Source organism: Haemaphysalis longicornis, unplaced genomic scaffold (genome assembly GCF_048455015.1).
Source record: "Haemaphysalis longicornis isolate Haplotype H1 unplaced genomic scaffold, Haemaphysalis longicornis Haplotype H1 scaffold_18, whole genome shotgun sequence".
NCBI lineage: Eukaryota > Metazoa > Arthropoda > Arachnida > Ixodida > Ixodidae > Haemaphysalis > Haemaphysalis longicornis.
In genome coordinates, this window is record NW_027526282.1 from 6,094,874 (window position 1) to 6,119,057 (window position 24,184).

The window sequence follows — 24,184 nt, forward strand, 5'->3', positions numbered from 1 at the left end:
ACGCGCCCCTGGTGGTAAGGCAGGGTATCTTTTCGCGCGCTCTCCAGCTTACGAATATGCGATCGCCCCAATTTCCGCAAGCTTGACAAAAACGTTGCGAAATGGATTCTAGCTTGCGCGAAACGCTCGAAAGCGAAGTCGTCTATGATCGCAATGTCGTAAGTACTCGGAAACACGTGAACTTAGCCGCAACCTCTCATGCAGGGTCTTCCTCAACTCGATTGTCTCATCGGCTAAGCAGTGCGACTAGAAAGAGTAATCGTTGCTGATAAAATACGCACTCATCACTGTAATCGAGGTATTTTATTCTAGGTCACATACAAGTGGCTCGCCTCAAGGTTTGAACTTCACACTAATGCAGCCAAAGGGTGAGTGCGTGACGATCAGTTCTTGTAATCCGATTCCCAATGCGGCGCTCTGTCATTTGACTGCTCCTGTTGTTGCCTCCTCAAAACAGACACCTGAAAGAGTTTACGAACGAACAAGAAGCTGATGGAGCGAATGTCACCGGTCATTCTATCGTCACCGGAAAACAAGACAAGGTTGGTTTTTCCCTGTCTAGTGACTGAACTATGAACCTTTAACCGCCGTTTCGGTGCACGTAAACAGTACCGCAGGATCAGACGTGTTACCTTCTACCATTAGAAGCATTTAAAACGATATGGACGTGCAGAAGAAGAACGTAGGTTGAACTGGACCGAACTTATGGACTGTCATAGGACACTAAGTAGGCTGGAACAAGTTTTGCTGACCATAGTTCGGGAAATGGTCGAGCTTCCATAAAAATTTAACAGAGCCTAATGTTGTGAGAACACATACCACTTTGAGAAGATTAAGTGAGGGGTGTGTAGGAATTATGCGCGTGGTGGTAGTGTGCTGTCAGCTAGATGCACTGTACATAGGAAAATAGTTCACATGGCTATAAACAGATTTTGCACCAATAATTGCACTTAATTATCAATCTGAAGGTGCTGATTATTTCTTCATGCGGGCCATTTTTTTGTGGAGAAAGTCACCTGGCAAACGTGCTATCCGTCTTCATTCAGTGCAATCATTTTTAATTGATGCAGTGGGGTTGCACGACGGGCAAGTTTCTTGCATGAGAGTTGACTCTAGTCGAAGGATGAGGAGCTGGAGACAAACTTCAAGCCGTTTCAATCTGCGATGAGATGGAGGGCGCAATGAGGCTACCGCAAGCAGAATTGCTAGAAAGATTCCAGCATGAGTACTGCGCACTCGAGTACTGTTTAGCACTTGCAGATGCAATGTGCTCACTACCTCCATTTTTACAGGCGCTGCACAATCGTCTGTTCTCTGGCGGCTAGTTCTCTGGCAGCCACAGCAGAGTTCGAAGTAAAAGCAAACATGACTGTTAGCACACTAGTTGGCCACTCAGTCACTTGCTGTTGAGAGGCATAATCATGCGTAGAAGTCAGCAGAAGAACGTCCGTCAGTTGATTGTCTTGCATGTTTCAACCTGTCAGTGCATCATCGCTGTCGCAGGAAAGGTGGTCATAGTTTTCCGTTTCGCAATGGGCAGCCGCTTTGTTTGCTAACGGATGATAATGGCTTGTAATTGAGGCGCTTAACAGTTGGTTTGTAAAGCAGCTGTCGGTGCCTTCGAGTGCTTGAACAGGAGTAGCCAGAGACTGCTCTGGTGAATACCACGGTCTATGCGCGCTGTCACTTCTAACTGTCCGGTCCCTATCCTTGGGAGCAGACATTTTTCTCCTGGCCACTAACCACGACAGACTGCATTGAGCCAGCTTGCACTGATTGCATTTTGAATGGAATGTTAATACAGAAGGTACATGTGCAATTCAAACATCTGGTGCACAGTAACGGATACTGTATTTTTGCGTGTATAACCACACCAAAAATGCAAAAATTTCAGTGGCAGAGTAGGGGTGTGGATTATACACTGGGTTTTTCCTATAGTGCAGCTTCACGGCAATGCACGTTGTGCCGTGAAGCTCGTATGCAGTAACACTAAGCCTTCCATGGCAGTGATTGCACAAGGGACAAGGAAGAAAAAACAAGGGCGAGCGCATTCTAACAACTGAATTTTATTAGTGAATTGTGACTTTTGCCTTGCAATCAGTGTATTCTACCTGCTGAATATAGGCTTTTTCTGTCTACGTAGTATGTGGCGTGTTGCTTGAGCAGTAGCTTTGGTGCAGCCTTTCCTGTATCAAATGTGTGGGCTATACGCGAGTTTTTTTTTTTTTTTTTCCCGGCAGGCTAAAAGTGGGGGTGCGGATTATATATGCAGGAGTGGGTTATACGCGCAAAAATGCGGTATACAGGATGGTATGCCCAGACACTGCTACTATGACATCCCTTATGTCTCAGGCATAAACTCGACACTCGCACCTAAATCTCAGTATTGTAAATTGAAATCCCTCATTGCTAAGAAAAATGGCTGCATGCTTGCACTATCTGTCAACCTACCTGGTTCCAGGATATTTGCACTGCTTGCCTAGAGGGTCGAAATTGTGAAAATTAACTAGTAGGCTGCAATTGTCTCAGTTGTCTTGAAAAGGGGTTGCCTCTACTGCTGCAGCTTTACCGGATCATCTTGACGGCAAATCGGAGCGTGCCTGAAGCCAAGAAGGACTTCACCTCTGTGACCGGAGTCCACTCATTCAGTGCCCAGCCTTCAAACCTAGAGGTACGACGCAGCGTTTTGCTGTAATGGGTTGTTAATTCTTAACAGTGTTGATGTTTTTTTGGGGGGGCTTGGCCTACCCAGTATTCTGTGAATTTTGCACATCACCATTTGGCTGTATTACAGTAAAGTCGTCATCTCTCAGTTAATCTGATTTTGCCACTTACTCCGCCAAATTAAAACACCCCAGTCTTTGAGAAGTATTTTTCAGCTCCCGTTCAGTGACCAGTGAACTACAGTATCAACTGTATATGTACACCTTGCCTCACCAGCTATAATTCCTTGCATTATGCCCCCCAAAATATAAACTAAATGCAAGTTCATAGGTGGAGTAAAGGCACCAGTTTATAAACACCTTAGCAATCAATGGTGCGTAACTATCAAAACAGGCTCAAGCATTTTGCTGTGTTCTTATGTACAAAATGTTGCTGTCAAAGTCATGCTTGGAATTTTGATGTCAGCTGCAGGGAGAGACCATACGCAGCAACTTGTGACCATTCCCCGGTAATTAACCCTCCAGCACCTGAAACAAACCTGGCTTGACCACTCATTTTATGTGTGGAGGCCTGTGATGTGGAGTAGTTTCGGTAGTTTTAGGCTCGCGATTTTACTGAGGTTTTACTACTATTTGAGGCGGGGAGGGGGGAGTGCAAGAGAGAGAGAGAGAAAGGAAATGACTGAACAGAAATTTTTGTGGAAAAATGATCGGTTTAAACGTTTGCAAAAACTAAGTGGAAAAATTCAGATTACAGTAGCGTCGAAGTCTGCTGCATGTCGCATGTCCTTAGGTGGTGGAGAACTAAAGAGGTAGGACAGTTAAACTGTAGCTGGAGGTAAATGAGTGCCTAGATGTCGTGGCACTTTGAACAGTCAAATCTTCTGCTGCTGCTTTTTCTGTTTCTTTATACTCAGGTTTTGTTTATATGATTATTTTGCGGGGCTCAGTGGGATGCTATTCTTAGTGCTAAGCTTTGGCACACCTTTTTCTGTCATGCAGGATTCTGCCGACAAGCTAACAGAAGTGGCGACGTGTCATGTTGACCTCAAGTAAGGACCTCCATTTTTTCCTATGCTCTGTCCCTATAAAACTTGGCAAAAGAAAGCACTCGCAAACTCTGTACAGCATGTAAAGCACTCGCAACATTAAAGTCAGCATTTTCAAAAACAGTGATCCCAGTGGATGCAACCTTGCATGCAGATAGACAGCAGACAAGGAAGGAGAGGATGTGGCAATATTGCCTTTAGCAACAAGCAGTACATCCAACCACGGTGCATTTCGAAAGGTTCTGGTCACAGCGGCAGCGCTAGGGCATTGGGTCAGTTTTGTGGTTGCTTCCACTGGTAAAGTTGATTGATTTCTAGCTTACTTATTTTGCCAGACACTGGACCAGATCACCTGCTTTGTACAGTTATAGTGCAGTGAACACCAAGAAGCAGCAACAAGGCTGTCGAGTTCACAAACAAGCAGTGGCGTTTGTTTTTCTCGCACTTTCTAAGCATTTGATTTCCACGTTCCTTAAAGGGACCCTGAACACTTACCATCGACTACTCGGAATGTATTTTGGGGTAAGGTCTGTTGTCCCACGAATCTCCTCCCGCAAGAATTATGAAAATCCGTTCACTATCACCGAAACTACACGCGATGAGAAATCGCGCATAATTGTTCCCTCTCAACTCGACCGAGGACAACGCAATGAAAGCTGCGCGCTCTCTCCCGGAGAGGGGGGCGGCTCACGGTGTTCTCTTCGGTAGCCTTCAATATATCACAGGCCAGGGAGTTTTCTCCTTTTTTTCGCAACGTGGAGGGGTCTATTTCTGGCCTGGTGCCACAAAAAAACAGACATGGCTTCCTGCTTGCAAAGAGGCTGGTAGATCGTTTTTGAAGCACTAAAGGTTTGTCATTGAGCGGTCTCGTTGAAAAATGGGAGTAATGAGTTCATCACTCAAACTCTGCGCGCTCTCAAAACACAAAAGAAACACCAAAACTATGCGTACAGGTTCAGGCACAGAAGAGATTGGTACACAGCGCCGACGATGGCGGATCGTCACAGGAAATGCAAGAAATAAGGCTCGAAGTTGACCAGCGACAGCGAATAGGACAGCCATGGCCTCAGTGACGTCGTTTAGGCCACGCCAGGAGTGCGTAATGAAGAAAATTGAAGAGAGCGAGGTTGGTTTTTCTGCGTCTTTCACAGCGATTAGCGCACTTACCGCTTCACGTGCACAAGTAATATTTGGCTCAGGTATTCCTGGCAGTGTAATTTAAACGCCGTGCAGGTTTACTTGCACTGCTCAGAGTGTTGCAGGGTCCCTTTAAGCATAAGTAAAGACTTGTGAGCAAAATTAACTGTTCCTCCCTTTCCAGGGTGTGCCCCATCTACTGTGAAGCGGCACAGAGGATACGAGGTTCCGGAAAGGCTGTTAATGGCATCCCAACAGTGGCTGAAAAGAAATCGGTTACAGCTGCCAAGCCCCTCCCAACCACTCAGGTATGATGGAGTATGACTTGGTTAGAGTATGATGGAGTATCACTTGGGATGTAGTATGATGGAGGTATGACTGGGATGGAGGATGGAGTTGAACAACCCGCCGTGATGTATGAGTGGCTAAAGCGTTGCGCTGCTGAGCTCAAGGTCGTGGGTTCGATTCCCAGCCGCCGTGGCCGCTTTTCTAATGGAGGCGAAAAGCAAAAACGCCCGTGTGTACGAGATTTCGGCGCACTTTAAAGATCCCCAGATGGTCAAAATTAATCAAGAGCCCTCTACTACGGTGCGCCTCATCGCCTGCGTCGCAACCCTATGATCGATCGATCGGATGGAGTTGAACAGTGACAGCGGGCAAGGAAGTGGTGACCTATTCGTGTAAGTTACTTTGCAGAGCTGCCAATATTAGTTTGCAGCTTAAAATGTAAATAAGCAGAGAATAAGGTGCAGAGCAGCATTTGTCTTGCTAGTACCACTTCTCTGAGAAGGCGGGACAGATGTCCCAATGCTCTTTTGGCGTTTCAAGCTTAGCTCTGCCACATTTTTGCTGAATGAAGCAGAAAGTAAGAGGCAGGGATGGTCCACGTGTAGTTTGCCAGCTCCTCGAGGTTACCATAAGCTCCAGCATTCATCTCCTTCTTCGTCAAGGCTGTTATACGAGACATTTGTATATTGTCTTATACCAGACATTTGTACCAGACTCTTATACCAGACATTTTCAGAGGTTCATAATGGATGCTCCACATTTCTTTGACCCTTGTTACACAATTGTAAGTCGACTCAAATGTAGGTCGACCCCCCCACCCCCCAAAATTGCATATCTCTCTCTCAAAAAAAAAAAAAAAAGAGCACAGGAGGCTGCCTGTTTGAACGCTGCTGGGAACGAGCGCCGAGGGAGTTCTTCGGGCACTCATAACAGACGGGATGATTCAGCACAACACAGTAATGACACAAGCACGCGGCAATGCGGCCGCCTAGAAAATCGTATCACAAAGAGAAGCGCTTCCCGTCAACTACCAATACCCCCCATACAGCGGCTCTTCCATCAATAATCGATGCTCCCACAAGAGCCGTACGCTCGTGGTGCGCATAGTAGGTGTAAGCACGCGAAATAACCATGCGCTGTGGGTTGTGCGGGAAACTTTATGTCCAATCATGAGAACACATTTCCTGCGAGATGACAACCATCGAAGCTACCGGCAGTGGCCACTGCCGTGCGATATCAAAACAAACAACATGGCGGCTGAAAGAAGCAGCCGCTGGCGATTTTCTTTGATTCGTGAATACGTTACTCGCATTCAAGAAGCGTTTTGTTCGTCTGTAATAAACGAAATGAGTATTACCGAATCCCTTGAATCAGTGCATGGCGCTGCCGTAGGCACAATTATATCACTTCGTTCGGTATGCTTCCGAACACGCTGGTGGAAGGTTAGCTGCTCTAGGTACGGTGGACAAAGGGCACAGATCGGGAACGTAAACTTTCAAAGTCGGCATCACCTTTATTGACGCCAAAATGTATGCAATAGTTAACGCTACGCTTCGACCGTAACCATAGAAATGTGGGTGTTACGCTTTCCTCAGCTCGTAGCACCCCTGGTTTCTCATTTTTCTTGCCGTTACAAGCGACACAAAGTTTGCTAAGTCGACCCCCCAACATGGGATTGTCAAACTTGAAAAAAAAAAAGGGTCGACCTACAATTGTGTAAATACGGTAGTCTTTTTATTTATTTATGTATTTATTTATCTATTTATTTATCTATTTATTTATTTATTTTCTGGTACGACCTCTAAAATGTGCAGTAGGAGATCGAAAATTTGTCAAGGTTATCTTTTCTTGGTGAGAACAGCGAGGCCTTTGAGGTTGCAGTGGAGTTGAATAAGTTAGCAAAGGTGTACACCTGTTGAATAAAACAAGGGTGTGTGTTGCCTTCAGGGCATGTTTAAGACCCAAATTCAAGATTCTTTTCAGGTCTTGAACCATGTCAGTGGGACAATTTTCAGAGCATGCTATTATCATCCATACTGGCCTCGCCTTGCTTTGATATCAGTACCTAAGCCATCACAAGTATGCACCAGAATTTTTGGATTGAAAGGCAAGGGTTTGCTTGAAATCTGCAAAAATAATTATAGTAGAATACATATGAGCAATGCTGTTGCTGTTATGTGATCCTGTAGTGTAATGTCCGAAAGCTCCCAAAAAGTGGTGTTCCGCCGTCGCACAGAAATGTTTGGCTGGTGTGTGCATCCACCAAATGCCTGCAATGCCTTTCACAATTGGACGCACCCTAAAGAAAGCTGCTATCATAAATGCACGTATCTTAGAGCGAGCCCTGTTCAGCCGTTCTTGTTTTAAAAGAGTTTCAGAGGCGTAGCGCAAACAAAACAAGTGCCAACCAGCTCACATGCTTTTGCTCTTCGATCTGTGTTTAATTTGTGAGTATCACTTCTTCATTACTCAATTCAGCTGAAGGAAACAAAAAACAGTATCTCAAATCCCCAAGGCAGAACCTGGGTACAAAAAAATTGTTGCCCTTATTTATCCAGAAACGTCTCATCGAAATTCCCCATTGGCTTAAACGGCCTAATAACAAGTCCACCCAAATGGATTGGCCAGTGGCAGTGACAGCAGCCTTCGTAAGCTCACAGATGATTTAACTATTCCTACCCGCCGCGGTGGCTCAGTGGTTAAGGCGTTGCGCTGCTGAGCACTTGGTCGGGGGTTCGATTCCCAGCCGCGGCAGCCGTTTTTCTGATGGAGGCGAAAAGCAAAAACGCCCGTGTGTACGAGATTTCGGCACACGTCAAAGATCCCGAGCTGTTCAAAATTAATCCGGAGCCCTCCACTACGGTGCGCCTCATCGCCTGCGTCGCAACCCTATGATCGATCGTTGCGTCGGCATGTTAAACACTAAAATCAATCAATTCAACTATTCCCATGTTGTGTTAATGATAAAAAGAGGTGGCTTGCACAGGCACCTCTTTATTATCATTATTATGGGCATAACTTTATTATTATGGGCATAGCTCATGCCTTGCACTCCAAGCAGTTTATTGTGAGTAGCACAGCAAACGGGCGACCTGCTGTGTGGCTCCTTTCGTCAACCAATACCCACAGTTTGATGTATAGTGAGTATGGCGTTGTTTGGCACATCGTTATGATAAACATTAAGGCTAAATATCAGCGTAACAACGTACTGATTTTTTTATTTATTATACATACTCCAGCCCTTTTCAGGGCTATTGCATTAGTGGACGTACAAATGATGTAAAGAAAAAACATAAATACGAGCTGCTCAGCACGCAGTTTTAACTGGTTTACAGTAGTAAATAAGGTTTACGATGAACAAATGCAAGATCAAAGAAAGCAGGAGTACATAGAAATCTGCATTAAATATGAATTTTGTATTGCAGACAGAAATTGATCTGTAGGGAGCATGCGAGTGTCACCTGGTACTGAGTTCCAGTGGCAGAATAGTCAAGAGGAAAAAAAAATATATTTAGACAAATCAGTTTCAGGGTGAAATGGTGTAATATTTAGTGCTGGTATGTATAGAGGATGGCATTGCAAGCTACAGAGTTTTGTTGTGATGGCAATCGCGGTAAATTAAGCAAGGCGGGGAGGAATTTTAAGCACTCTTGGTGGCACCGAGCAGATAATGGAGTTAAACCCAAAATTGATTGGTTGAAAGAAGGCGAAAAATGGCGATCATGTCTTAATCGAACAGATTTTGCAGCGATCATGTCTGCGATGGAGGAAACTCGCGGCTTTCTTTTGAATCGATTCTAATTTTGCAGCGTCGGAAAATTCCACGAGGGAACCATATTCAAGTAATGGACTTACTAGAGTTTTGAAAATTAAAAGCTTTGTTTCTTTTGGTGCTGCGCGCAGAATGCGCTGTAGGCATCCAGGTGTTTTGAGGGCTTTGTTATACAGTAGAATCTCGATGATACGATTCTGGGTGGTACGAATTTCGGGATGAAACGAATTTCTGAAAAGTCCCGGCAAAATTGCATTGTTTGCAATGGGAAAAATTTCGGCTGTTACGAACGGACCTGCGCGGCCCGGCGGATGATACGAACGAGCCGGCGAGGCGCCCGAGTGCTGAACAAGCAAGTGACGGCTCTCTCTCCCCATTTGTCACTCTTCTTTCTCCAGAAACGGCTGGGCTGTTGTTTTCTGCTCGCGAAAACGCGCCCCGCACGCCCCATGCGCGCCGCGAAACCTCTCGCACGCTGCGCGCGCCGCGGCCGGCGGCGGCAACATGGCGGCGGCTTCGGCCGCGAACTGGCACGGCCACTTGAGCGACTGCTTCTAGCCGCTCTTTAAAATGCCGCTCAAGGCAGACACGAAGTTTCTTGTGCATTAAAGGAGCTGATAACGTTGGCGAAAACGGTACTATAAAACACCATCCGTGCCGCTAGTGGAAGCGCCCATAAAATATCTGCCGGAGTGCTAAGCCTAAACATCTCGGGCGGAGCCAGCGGGCTGTCTCGATCGTTTCACAAGTCGTCAGCGTCTTTTTCTGACCGAGGTAGGAGATACCGCGGGCGCGAAATTGTCAATGCGGCCGTGAAAATACAGTGCGCGCAAAGCCGAGGCGTGCGAATCGCGTGCAAAAACGCACCATGCGGTTCACGCTTGACTGTTGCGGCGTGTAGCGAGCTTGGACACCGGGAGTGAGGAGACAAGAGCGAAGCTAGGCGAAGCGTTACGCGCTCCAGAAAGGACTGCTTTGTGACGTGGGGGTTTAAAAAAAAGCAGAAGAAATCACGAATTTGTTCACGCGAAAGTAAGAAAAGAAATAAACGAAAACTTTTTTCAGCGCTCAATTTTTTGGTCTGTGTTGGTTCATACGAATTCCGGATGATACGAATATTTTTCGCGGCCCCGCGAGATTCGTATCATCGAGATTCTACTGTAGGTACCATTGATGTGCCAATTCAAGTAGGTTGGCTAGTGACAATGACACCAGCGCAGCTGATTCACCAGTTTCCATTTTGGGTGCGTTGGTCAGCATGCCAGCGCTTACCGTATTTATTCGAATCTAGGCCGACCCCGATTCTAAGCCGACCCCCAAAAGTCCGAAGCCATGAAAAAAAAAAGAACTTGCCTCGAATGTAGGCCGAACAAAAAGGCGAGGTCAGCGTTCACAAAAAGAAAACACGTTTATTGAACATGAAGATGCGGTGCTCATTCTGAGTCATCATCGCTGCTAGCCTCTGAATGCCATCCTCGTCGCGGCGCACGCAAATATCCTCTCCCGTTGCGTCCTCCAACAAAGGACATTTTTTTCATCCACACCGAAGTCCTGCCCGGCTTGAACATTCGACGACAACTCCGCGGCTAAAACAACTTTTCTTTTAAAAGCGGCACTATAACGGCACCACTTGTTTGGTGCCATTGCGCTGTCAAACGCCACACTGCCTGCAGGCCACTATCCGCACAGTTCAAAATGGCGGCATCGCCCCCAGCTATGGCCCCTTAAGTGGCTACTGGCTTGTCTAGTAATGGCTACAATACTTTCTTTTCTGGGTGGCGCTAGCTGCGCCCCACTTCCCTCAATTTCACTTGTACATTGGCGCGTTTCAAAATCCTCAAATCCAAGCCGACCCTGAAGTTTGATATATCAGTATTTCAAAAAAACTATCGGCATAGATTCGAATAAATACGGTAATTCTCTGGTATACCCTCTCAGGGGGATCGGCTAGGGGCGATGACAGCAGCCATCAGGGGCTTATGGTTGATTCACTGATGTCTATTGGCAGTGACGTCAACACACCCACCCACACATCGGCTTTCACAACTCAACCAGGAGTGACGATGCTCACCAATGCTGACATCATAAGGGAACACTTAGGCAACCCTGGTACTCTTTTTATGGCACCAAAAGCAAGCTGTAGACAGGCCACGAGGACGCGGGTTCGATTCTCAGCTGCAGCGGCTGCTTTTCTGATGGAGGCGAATAGCGAAAACGGCCGTATGTGCGAGATTTTGGAGCGCGTTAAAGGTCCCGAGGTGGTCAAAATTAATGTCTCATCACCTGCGCTGCGTCAGTGCGTTAAACCCTACAGTCAATCAAATCAATCAATCAGCTGTAGACAAGCACTTTGGTTGGCATCTTGTCAGTGTTTCTTGTGGATGTTTTGGCAGAATAGAAGGGATGTGAGAGGTGCAAGCTTCCTTTGTCATGATGTCATGAGTGACATCACCAAATGCAATAATGTACACTTCTTACCCTTTCCCTTTTCGCATCTTTTGTTCCCCTGCTCTCTGAGCAACCCTTTCACTCCCTCCTATTTTTGTTTCTGCATCAAATTGATACGAGTTTGAGACTGGCTTACATAGTGCCCGCCATTTGGTTGCTCTGTTCAGACACTGTGTATGTTAATGTGTTAAGGGTATTGTGGCCCTATGTGTTGCTACTAGCTTTGATGCTCCTGGCAAATCCTTGCCCTTGGGAATGGCACTGGAGCCAGCTAACCTTGGTCAGTGTTGGTTAACGTGCTCATTAGCTGCGCTTTTGTCTTCCCTGTCGCAGGAGTCAAAGCCATCACCAAACCAGCCCGTGAAAGCTGAGAAGGACAAGCCCGTTTCCTCAGTAAGTTGTTGCTACTGCTGCTCCTTTTCAATCCGGCAATTCTCGTTAAGTTGACTCCTCACAATATCTGCCGGTGGGACTCGCTTTGTATGTGTGCATCTGTGTGCGTGTGTTCGTGTGGTGCGTGCACTTTCCCACAATGTCACCCCTTCGTTATTTACAGAAACAGAAAGCCACAGCCAAGGGCAAATCGAAGGAAAGCAACAGTCTTGCCGCTGCCTTTTCCAAAACCCGTACGCCAGGTAGTCCCTTCTCTTGCACTCTCCTTTTTTTTCGTTAAGCCATCTGTTGGGCACGAGTAGCATTTCGTTTTGTTCATTCTGGCTTGGCTTGCTCGAAAAAATTATGAGCCTTCCGCACGACTACAGGTGACACGGAATCTGGGCGAAAAGTATGAAAAAAAAGAAAGTGTGTTGTACGGAATCTGGGTGAATGTTCATGGCGGTCATTTCGAAGGGAGACACATAAAGTTACAGCTGTTTTCTGCTGGGCATTTGCGATAACGGAGTTTTGCGCACGTAGGACAAAAATGCACGGAACCCTAGCCTATTTCCGTTCCTCACTTATACCAATTCATCTTGTAAGTTGAGTAGCATTTATGAAAGAAATTCTGTCTGGATGCTTTTGGTACTTGTGCCGCTCTCTAGCCCAAGTCCAGAGGTCCTTTTGTGAGGAAAGCGAACATGCCGCTGTGTACTGCAGCTGCGTGGTTACCATTGAAAGCTTGAACAGAACTGCAAACCTGGCACTGCCTGCAGCCTGTTCGTCTACAGTATATACAAAAAAATTCAAGTGAAAATGCCGTGCACAATTTTGAGCAGTTTGATTTATCCCTGCGGCTATGGTGGCAGCCAGGTTAGAAAGAGCCTGAAGCAAAGGAAAAGGCGCTGGAAAGATGTAAAGTTCGAAATAAATACACAAGTGTAAGCTGAGTATGTCCTCTCACCTTTTCCCTTGAAGCAGAGTCCTTCAATGCTTTACTGGTCACGAAACTTCGGCGCTCGCTTCATATAGGGACCGCGCGCGCCACTACAGGCACCACCGCCGCACGAAGGTCATCCAGCCGCCGCGCGTGCGGCGTATTGGCCAGCTCTTGGAGTGCAAAAGCTCGCTGCTTTTGGTGTCTGCGCGCTGATTAAGAGTGTTTTTTTTTTCGTAGTAGTTAGCGATGAATAGTCCAGTTATTGTGTTTATCACCTGACTTCAATGGGGTTTTATTTTTCAAGTAAGTTACCGTAGACTTCGGCCGCGAACGGCAACGGCTTCTGTGTGCTCTGGCACAAGCGCTGCGCCGTCGTGTTTACGGATTTTAAATCTATATTGCTTATTTTCTTAAAGCAAAGTTGTAAATACCACACATACGGTAGCTGTGTAGTCACGGACTGCTGCGGGCCTATCGATTTTACAATAAAAAAACTGAAAGAAACCAAGTACGCGTCGTTCAGACTACGCTTAATGAATCCGTTGATTGCTCTGGAATGCACAGAACGCTAAAAGAGATAGCCAAATAGTATTGTCGTTTCGATGAGTGGGTACATACTTGTGAACATCTAAAAATGCTGCAGAAACGCGAAGGATCAAAAACGAAGAGATATATGTTGCACCATGTGTCTTTCTGCTTCCACGCTTTGCAATCCTTGCAAAAACAGGAAGCGAAACAATGAAATAGATTTTATCCCACGCAACAAAAAAATTCAATGTTACGAAGGGAGACAAAAGAGCGTGGTCCAGCGTACAAAAATTTATTTTTTCGCGCTGCGATGTGCAGCACACGGAGGAAACAGAATATTGCCACGTAGCCAAGAACAACGCAAAGCTTTTCTGAACGCAGCGAGCTAGCGATCTCCTGCACTACGAAAGACTAGAATGAAACACAAACGTCGGAGAAGCAGTCCGCAGTGTGACGTGAACAGATGAACGTCGGAGCTCCGAGGTTTCGGACCCAGGTGCTAGTCACTTCCCGAGGCCTTCAGGTCGCTGCGGCCTTGTGGGCAGCCGCCACCGTCCCATAAGGGGGAGCTCTTTCAATAAATGTTATTTCTTTCTCTCTCTCTCTCTCTCTCTCTCTCTCTCTCTCTCTCTCTCTCTCTCTCTCTCTCTCTCTCTCTCTCTCTCTCTCTCTCTCTCTCTCTCGGTAAAGTGAGTTGCGCGGCGTTTACTACGCATGCATTACTCTTGGAACGTTATTAATTTCAGATCCATGGAAACAGGATCGAGAACATTGCCGAAGAAACAAAAAATCAAGTTAGCGACAAGGTGGCATGCACCCTTTCCATATCGAACAATATTGCCCGACGGGACGTACGCAAAAAGAGCAAACGGGCGCTCCGGTTGAAACGCCAGATAAGAAACCGGAATCGGTCACACGCGGTTAAAAAACAAACAAAACTAACCCTAAGGGATAATTCGCGGAAATATGAAAAGTAAAAGCACAAGGAAGTCCCAAAGCTTTTTTACACGCGAGTCTGAGCGCAATGTAATACAAGATTGCAAACAGGTAATGAAGCACCGCTACAACCCGACTGATCTAACAAAAATCCGGCTTTAAGTTAGCTTTGTACAATTCGAGGTCCTCGATGATCTCAAAAGGGTACATTGCTTTTTCCATTCTCACACACAGTGCATTCCCACACACTATCACACACTTATAATCGAAGCTGAAACCTCCCGTTGCTTGCCTTGGAATGGCGGGCCTCAATTTCTCACGCGGTGAACAGAACAAGGAAACATTTTCTGTGGTTTCGTTGTACAAGGAACGACATCCCGGGACGCAACACATGTTCACCATCGTCGTTGCACTACCTTAGTCGCATCACAAGAGCGCGAGATGCACGTTACATTTTTTTCCCGCACAAAACAAACACAACTCGCCGCGGCTCCGCCGTTCGAACCAGCGCAACGCCGCCCGAGGAGTGACCTCAGTGAGAGGGTGGCGCCACCGCGCGGCGGCCAAACGCAGCATATGAAGCTCTCCCATTGAGTTACGGAGGAGTTTCGTGACCAGTAAAGCATTGAAGGACTCTGCTTGAAGGAAGGGAACCACTTGGACTTTGTCGAGCTGCAAATGTGCAGCTTTTGCCCTCTCTCTCTCTGAAGGGAAAAATAAAGATTTTTTTTTAATGGAAGACGAGCGAAAGGTACCCGCATAACGCCCCCTTGCTTCGGTTTCATGTTTATTACTTTCCCTAATCATTTTTGTCATTCTGCTGTTGCCGTGGCATCCTGCTTGTTTGTTGGTTATGGGGAGTTGAAGTTTTGATTCTACGAGCAGCCAGTGTGATGAAATCACCAAAAGGCAATGGTGTGAATGAAACTGCTTTTTTTAACGCTTTTTTTTTTTTTTTCTGGCAAAATGCATGTAAATCAGCGGAACAAAGTCATAGCATCAAGTATGCACTCTGAGTTTTAACGTTGCAAAGCAATTAGCCGATAATTATAACTTTGGATCCCTTGAACCCTTATGTTTTTCCAGGTAGCGGCGCATCCTCTAAATTGGCTTCTGAGCCAGCCAAGAAAAGCGCAGACCAAGGCAGAGAGACGCCCAAGGCAACCTCCTCACCTACCAGCAAGGGAGTGAAGAGGAAGAGCACGGACTCACCTGACAGGGAGAAGGAGGAGACAGCGAGAAGGAAGAAGAGTGCGGACAAGAGTCCCTCCAAGTCACCCGAGAAGAAGAGGGTGAAGACAGAGGAGCCGGGCTCTCCCGAGGCGCCCATTGCGAGGAAAAAGCCGTCTCGAAGAAAGGTCATCAGGTGTGTGTCTGTGGGGAAGCTCTTTCCCTCCTTCACCAGTCCTAAAATGCGCTTGGGGAATCTCAAGAATCGTGGTATTCACTGCAAAGATGGCTGTTGTGGTGTCTTGGGCCTGAGGGTAGAATAACATTTCGCAGCTTTGCAAGTTAGCTTAAGTGTTAAGCTAACTCGCCGCTCCCACGTACATGCCTCTCTTTCTTCCCTGCCCACCTGTCGCCATTTTTTTGTTCCAGTCTTTCTCCTTCCACGATAAACACGCTTGATGTTTTCTCCAGTAAATTAAACTTCACTGCGTTCTACTGTTAAGGATAACTTAACCTTAGCCTTAACTTAAACTTAAGTTTAGGTATAGCCTTTCCGCCCTTCTTCACCGAGCTACTACCGCAAGTTTGAAAGCCAGTGAAAAGTTTCTGGATATTTCTAGACTGCACTGAGATGAGGTGGTTTTGAAGGAACACAGAATGCTTTAGCAAAAGCGAAAACGTCGACAGCATAGTTTTTTTAACAAGAGAATTAGCACATATATTACCGGTTGACAAACGCACTGTGATGTAACCATGTGAGAAGCTGAGGAACATGTGCACGAACATGGAGGGTGCGGGCAGTTTGCCAAAAGACAAGCTTTTTGTTGCTGGACGCTTTTTTTCTGTGTGTGTGCTTTCGTGATTTGTTAAATTCTTGGGCTAAAAATTTGGCCCCACTTGAAAGTTGCAAACAGGGAAGAATTAGGCTTTTGTTTTTTTCATTTGTAATTTTGTGTTTTGATTTGATGAGCAAAAAAAAAAATACTTTGAGTAGCAGCAGCAGCGTCAGCTTTTTCAGACACGCAAAAAACTTTATGGCAGGTAGGATTCGCCGACAAAAACTTGTAGTAATGAAAAAAGGCGGTTTCCAAACTGTCACCATCCCTGCGGGAATTTTAGGTAAGCCATCTGAGAGCAGCTTCAACTTGTAAAAAGGAATAATTTTTGTGAGGCATTTCTTGTGGCCCTCTTTGAATGCCCCTGCTAATAGGCCCTCAGCTTGATTAGTGCTTTTGCAATTCCCATCAAGCATCAACAGGGGAAATCAGGTCTATGTTAGCTGTCTGTGAAGTTGTACTTTTCATCTGTTTTATGTATTAATAGGAGGTCCCCCTGACATTTTTGTAACTTTGGGACCTCCTTCTGTATTAAATGTTGTTGCAATGTTGTTGTTGTTGTTGCAATAAATAAATACCCGAGAAACTGGAGGGGAGCACAGCCTCGCCGGTAATTAAAAAAAAGGCTGTTTTGATTTGTTAGCGAGCATATACTGCCGAGAAATGTTTTTCGCAGCACTTGTCAATTTGGTTGGGCCTCTTGTCAATTTGGTGGTAAAAAGATGGAGGTTGGCTGTGAAAGTCGGGCACTTTTCGTGGTTGATGCGCAGGAATATTGACGTCATGTGACAGCAGATTTTCCGAGAAGACTTCGATTTAACTTATTTAGCGCAATTGATGGGGAGGGGGAGCAGGCAGTGATCAGTTTTACTTGAAAACAAGGGGTCTCTGTGTGATGCAGTGAGGTCTGTTGTGTGCCGTCCACCTGACCAAAGGTGGACGACAGATAGCAGGCTTGCACAACCATCTCTTTTTCGATAGTTCCAGGCACATGCTTTGGGGTGGAGTTCATGAAATTGTTCAAGGCACGTAATACATCTGCTTGCTGGTGCTAATTTTGGCGTGGCAGTGGGGAAAAAGGTATAATCTTACTTCAGAGCAGTGACTGTAGCGAGGAGTAAGAAGTCATGTTGCTCTGTCATGTCGAACATTAGGGTGGTCGGCCACGATTTTGGGGTTGTGGAATGTGAAACTGAAAAGAAAGCAATGAATCCTGGAGATTAAGTTAGTACACAAATATGAGGAGGTTGACAAGGGGTGGGGAAAGGTTCATGAACAGTGAAGAGAGGAAAGGAAGCAGAAGGGAAGAAATAGAAAAAATCTCGGGCCACCTACATTAACGTGAAACCTTGGGAGGGGTGAAGCATGCAGTGTATAAGCGTATTCTTGGCGCCTTGGTGTTTTTGCCCGCGGAGATGAAGCCGTTGTGGGGTACAGGTATACAGCTTCGCTGTAAATGTCTCTTGTCTTTGAAGCATGAAGTTCTCCAGCGCAAGGCGTAAACGAGTGCCCTGGTGTATATTTAGTACATGTTACGTTCTAGAGCAAGGCGTAAACGTGTTTCCCGGTGTTTTAGTGCAGTGACTACATGAGACGACGATTACAATGACGACAGGTGACGCCAACAGCCCCAGCCCCTGAAGGGCTTTGCCCCTAACAAGAGAAGTGTTAGCTACCCGGAATTTAATGACGATCGTCGAAACACCCACTTGATCAAGCCAGACTGGCTAAAAGAGAACCTTTCACGTACGCAACACATAATTCACCGCACATTTTGTAGTCTTTTGTTTGTTAAGACTTGGTTTCATTCGGAATTTCAGTGACTCTGAAGATGAAGATGAGGACACTTCACAGTCTACAGCAACTCCAGCGGATGCTGAAAAGTCACCGACCAGTGGTGAGTCGGTGATGTTTTTGCTGTTGTAAAGTCTGTACAGTAATGAGCATGGGGCCTCCACTGGCTGTGCGTGTCGTCTCTGCATGTAGCTTCAAACAAGAAATATAGCCAGTGCAGGGGGGGTCACGTGGCATCATTTGCCTGGTAGTCAGGGATGCTTTTGCCAAGGCATAGACTCTCTCTCTCTCTCTCTCTCTCTCTCTCTCTCTCTCTCTCTCTCTCTCTCTCTCTCTCTCTCTCTCTCTCTCTCTCTCTCTCTCTCTCTCTCTCTCTCTCTCTCCTCCCAACCAACCAACCAACATTTTTTTAGGTGTTTTGACCCATGCTTTCCACCTGCTAAATGTCTTTGCTGTCTCAGCTGAGAATTACTTGTCTAGAAAATACCACTGAGGCAGAGTTTCAGTGTTACCAATAACATTTAGCCTGAAGAATTGTGGCAGGAATTTAATTAACATTGCAGAGCTTCCTAGGCGTTCTAAAATGAAAGGTAAGCAGGGTTTGGCAATGTGATCCGCAGACTAAGTTTCAATGCGGCCACTGAACTTGACATTCAGATTCTGTCTAGCATGGGCGTGCTCGGCTATGATTCCATCTGTCTGTTAGGCTCCTCACTCACATGTCTTAGCACAAGCTCTGAAAATGCCCGCAGCTGCTCCAAACTCGCATTTTTCCTGCTCTTGAGGCCTGCTCCAAGTTTGGAAAAACTGCTTCAATAGCTTAAACTGACAGTCCAGTATTGGAGCATTGAGGGCATGTAGGAAGGTGTCCAAATGAATGATATTACACAGTGAGTGAAAAAAAAAAAAAAAGAAGTGAGGACAAATACGTGGAACAGTACTTGCAGCACAGCCTTTTTTTTTTAATGGTGTAACTCTCACCAGTTGTATAGTTCGCGGGTGCTTGTTAACTCTTTTTCATAACAAGCTGTGGTGTGGTCCGAAGTTGCAGGCCAGTCAAGCGGCAAGCCTGCGAGTGGAGGCGCCAAGTCGTTGGCCAGTTCCTCCTCGGACTCTGCTGCCAATGGCTCGCAGAAGAAGCGGCGCCGAGTGATGAAGTCGGTGAAGAAGACCTTCAAGGACGAAGAGGGCTTCCTGGGTAAGTTATTATTCGCTCCGGCAGGGCCCAATTACGGCTCCACCCGTTCCCTGCAAGCTCCATGAGGATCAGTTTTTGTGGTTAAATGCAGTGAGATGAAAATGGTGACACCAGATCTTAGGTAGCCCACTTTTTCTGTTCCTTTGTGTCAGAGTAGTAAAACATGAGCTTCTGTTTCAAACCCTTTGCTTGCTTTGCAATGAAAAGACGTGGCATAATGGAGCAAGCAAACATTTGGTTTTCGTTTGTTTATGCTCTGCAGTGAATGGGGCCAAATTAGAATCTCCTAGCGTGGCTGGGACTTTTGTTAGCTGGGAAAAGATGCAAAACTTGCCGGGCAGCCTAGCCTGTTGGAGGAATTGGGCTGCGACGCGTAAAAAATGACTGTTGGCAGCGGCAAAAAAGGCCACCTGCTTGCAACTGTATACAGTACCTTTCCCTCGTAAATTGGACAAGTGCAGGGCAAACAAGAGGATGTGATCTGTTCTGCGATCTCGTAGAGGAGACCCTGGTCTTGATGACATTGGTGTTTTTTTTAGATGCGAAGCATCTCATGCTCGCGGCTGTGTCCCTCCCTCCCTCGTTGTTGTCCGTCGTCCGCATTCTACTGCTCATGCGCGTCTCTTCAGCCCCGTCAGCGCAGTCCACTATAAAAAGACATAGTTAGGCGGTGCCCTGTTTCGATCCCACGACTCTCTGGCCGCAATGGGAGGTACGTGGCGCTCTTCCTACTGCGCTACAAACCGACAAACGCACCTTATGTCCTTCACTCATGCAAACTACGTCAAGAAGCTACTGATGCAACGAAGGCACGCGAAGCTGAACGTCAACAAAAACGACGAACTGAAAACTAATGGGAACTTCAGTCGACCCCATGGCTGCTTCGCATGCTACTCCGGGTTCCCCTACGGGAACATGGTGTACTTTTTTTAACCTAGATGCTTCAGATTTCTACATTACGTGTATTTCAACATCCTGAGCACAAATATGCAGTCCGTTTTCATCTATGTGGTCAAAGTTTAGAGTTGTGCAACATGTTATGCCATCCCATTCCGGGCAAATTTTTCGTTACCTACCTATGAAGTACCCAAATACTTTCTATCCCTTTCTGCTCTAGAAGGACCAGAAAGTGCAACTATGCCACAGCAGTAATTTTAGTTTTATTTCTGAAAATGCTTTGAACTTATTAAATGTGTGTTCATCAATTACCAATGTTTTCGTAAAACTAGCTGCATAATGTTTGGTGCTAGCAAAAAGAAATTCCATATCTTTGTGGTTTTTATTGCACTGTTAAGTTCATAAGCTTTCGAATGCAGTAAAAATGATACAAATTAACCAGTACCTCTCAAGATTCTGTGCCCGATAGTTGACCTCGTAAGGAAAAAAATTGGTTTTGAGAAAACGGCACGAAATCTGGAAACAGTGGCAAAAATGGTCATTTAGACATTTTCAAAGGGTGACAGTGTAGTAAATACTTATGGTACAGCTAAAATATTTTGCAGGTACATTTCTTGGAACCTGTAGACAGCAAATAAAATTAATACAGAAAATTTAATTTTTAGCAAATTTCCAGTCAAGATGAGTGTTCCCCCTTAAAGGGACCCTGCAACACATGCCATCGACTACTACCGTATAATGCGGAACATAGGTCGACCCCCTTACCTTGTAGCCGAAAAATGCAAAAAAAATAATTAGGTACCAACCATTGTTTTATTGAGACTATAACTTGTTTCGTCTCAGATTACTCATTTAAAACTGTCTGAAGTATCGTCGGACAACTGCTTCTGGCTCGCTGTCGCCCACACAGCAGGTCGTCCTCGGTGCAGTCCAGGGAATTGCTTATGCAGCACTTCTTAAACACTCGCAAGACCATGTCATTGAGCGCAAAGCATGGGACACTCGTGTGCAGACCGGAGCGACAGCTAGTCTCTGCAGGCGGTCAGCAAACATCTTGGGGTATCCATTCGTAGAGACATCGCACGATGCTAGCGGACAAAATTTGTCCCTCTGTACAGCAGCACAGGTGCACAGAGCAGCACCCATGAAACAAGGCCTTCCGAGCGTTGCATACCGAGAGCTGCCCCTTCAGCTAACGCCGCTAGCAACACTTCTTTTGGTGATACCGAACTGGTGCAAGGCGGACACGTCATTGGTTTTGGAAAACCCCCAACTTTTCTTTTAAATGCTGCTGTAAACTGGCACCAAGTGCCTAAATTCATTTTGAGCAAATAGCACGCACACATTCGCCGACAGCGAGAGAAGCAACAAAACAAAGATGGTGTCGCGTCCGATTGATGGTGGTGGCGATGGTGCCTTTGGGGTTTGGATGGGCTCGATGGGCTGCCCGGTCGCCAGATGACAATTACCAGTGACTGCAATATAGGTCGAGGGGTGACTTTTTGGCAAATTTTTCTGTAAAAAATCTCGACCTATATTCCGCATTATATGGTAGTAATGTATTTTGGGATAAAGTATATTGTCCCACAAATCTCCTCCCGCAAGAATTATGAAAATCCGTTCACAATTAACGAAACTACGCGTGATGAGAAATCGCGCATAATTGTTCCCTCTCAACTCGACCGCGGGCAACGCGGCGAAAGCTGCGTGCTCTCTCCCAAAGAGGGGGCCGGCTCGCGGCGTTCTCTTCGGCGGCCTTCGATATATCACATGCCGGGTAGTTTTCTCCTTTTCTCCGCAACCCTTAGGGGCCTATTTCCGGTCTGGTGCCACAAAAAAGCAGGCATGGGTGCCTGCTCGCAAGTGCGTGCTCGGGCTGGTAGGGTGTTTTTGAAGCAATAAATGTTTGTAGTCGCGTGGTCCCGTTGAAAGGGAAGTATTGAGCTCATCACTCAAACTCCGCGCGCACTCAAAACACAAAAGAAACGGAAAAACTGTGCCTACAGGTTCAGGCATAGAAGAGGTTCATACACAGCGATGACGACGACGGAAATGGGAGAATCTTGCCGCGAAGTTGACCAGTGACAGCCGATCGGGCAGCCATGGCCTATGTGACCTCCCTTAGGCCATGCCAGGGGTTGCATAATGAGGACAACTGAAGAGAGAGCGGTTGGTTTTTCCACGTCTTTCACATCGATTTGCGCACTCACCGCTTCACGTGCACGTGTAATATTTGGCTCAGGAATTCCTGGCAGTGTAATCTAAACGTCGGGCAGGTTTACTTGCACTGCTGCAGTGTTGCAGGGTCCCTTTAAAGAGTGCTTGGTGCTTGAAAAGTAGTGACTTTTTGTTTTCTGTCTGTAATCTGGAACAGCATAACAAACTGCCTAGAATTGGGGGATTTCTGTACTGTGATGATGTGAATTTGTGTAAGAAATCATCTTTTTTTGTCGCATAAATGAAAGTTAAACAGATTTTTAATTGACCTTTTACGAGGTAATTACCAAATAGCTTTGCTGAACAGGTTGTACTGTTGGGAAAGTTGGTAGTTCATATTAAAATAGCTACAGTGTGAAAAGAAACAAAGACACGAGAAAACCAGTTTGAATGCTGACTTCCAACTGGATTTTCATGAAAAGTGCGAGTTTCTTCATAATAAATTTAGTTGGAAACCCGCTCTCATCCCGTTGTTCCTCGTGCCTCTGTTTCTTTTCGCACTATAGCTATTTTAATGGCTTTACTTGTTTCAGAAATGCTTCTAACATGATGAAAAAGAGCGCTTCAGTTCTAAAGGCGTGAAAAGTGGTTCATGCTTTGCAACAGGCTTTGTGCTGAACAGCGTTTTTCTCACAGCTGCTGAGTGCGTACAGCGTGTGTGCCGCTTCAGTGCAAATGTTTTTGAGAAACAGGAAGCTTGAATATTCGACCTCCCTTCTTCCTCTGTGCATTCCGGCTTAGTTGGTGCTTACATGTGTGAATGTGATCTTTGGTACTTGTCTCCTCCGCTGCAGTCACCAAACTGGTGAAGGAACTTGTGAGTGAGTCTGATGACGATGAAGAGGACCCCCTGCCAAAGGCCGCTCGAGAAAAGGCCCCCCAGGAAAAATCAGCCGGAGGAAAGAAGAAATCTGTTGCAGCCACGGATAAGAAACAACAATCCCTGCTATCCTTTTTTGGGAAGAAGTAGCCACGGCAGAACAGTATACACAACCAACCACTCGTGTTAAGAGCTGTGTTTCAGCACTCTGTCCTGTTTATGGATTGTGCCACCAATAAATGACGCTACCTTGGCATGGTCTGAGTGCAGTCTTTACACGCGCATTGTGCAGGTTTATGCTGTCGTGTGGGATGGGAAACGGTGGAAATATAGAGGGTGGGGTATTCACTAACACGCCGCATACAGGAGTTGGCATATCCACGACCAAGTCGCATATGGGAGTTCGTGTATTCACAAACACTTCGAATGGAAGCGCAAAGCGAAAACGCCGGTGTGTTTGAGATTTCGGCGCGTTTTAAAGATCCATAGGTGGTCAGAATTAATCTGGAGCCCTCCACTACGGTGCGCCTTATCGCCTGTGTAGCATTGGCGTGCTAAACCACTTAATCAATCAGTATTCACAAACACAGCACATGGATATTCTTACTTTCGCATACAAGCCATACAGGAACATGCACATGCATGGCAAACAAGGTTTTTTTTTTTTAATTTTGGTAAGTGCCACGTACCAGTCACTGCAGAAGACTTTGCAAAACTGCTTGTTGACTTCCATGGCCCCACTGACAATCTTTCACTTGCAAGATACAGCTGCATTTGAACTCTCAATTCCACCACTAGACAAGTTGAAGTTTTTGCCAACACTTATGCAAAGTAAGCCCAGAGATTATTACTATTGCACTTTAAATTGCAAAAGTGCGATAATAGTTTTAACGGTGGGCTTCAGCAAGTTTGACCTTGTGGGAGTGTGTTGTACTTCAGTAGGAATTTCTTTGTTGTGGTGATTTAAAATGTGTGACTAACTTGTTTTCAAACATTGGCCTATTAAAAACACTTATGGAGGCGGCCAAAAGAACATTTTTGGAACCTACCTACCTAGTTTCAGTTTCTGGGTGCGCATAGAATGCAGTTAAGTCAGTGTGCTCATTTCAATTCATT

At 46.0% G+C, this 24,184-nt stretch overlaps 1 protein-coding gene across 2 annotated transcripts; it reads left to right on the forward strand.

The window, feature by feature from the left end:
* Nucleotides 1-23,326, forward strand: LOC144166595 (uncharacterized). Of its 2 annotated transcripts, none has more exons than XM_077696103.1 (12): nucleotides 1-158; nucleotides 313-368; nucleotides 458-542; nucleotides 2,564-2,671; nucleotides 3,666-3,715; nucleotides 5,034-5,157; nucleotides 11,691-11,750; nucleotides 11,914-11,992; nucleotides 15,223-15,502; nucleotides 17,963-18,039; nucleotides 18,982-19,134; nucleotides 23,043-23,326. In XM_077696103.1, the coding sequence occupies exons 1-12, from the start codon at nucleotides 102-104 to the stop codon at nucleotides 23,216-23,218; spliced, it is 1,305 nt and encodes a 434-aa protein (XP_077552229.1). In that variant the 5' UTR covers nucleotides 1-101; the 3' UTR covers nucleotides 23,219-23,326. The 2 variants fall into 2 exon arrangements, with proteins under 2 accessions (XP_077552229.1, XP_077552230.1); XM_077696104.1 differs by having other exon boundaries at nucleotides 18,988-19,134.
* The last annotated feature ends 858 nt before the right edge of the window (nucleotides 23,327-24,184 follow it).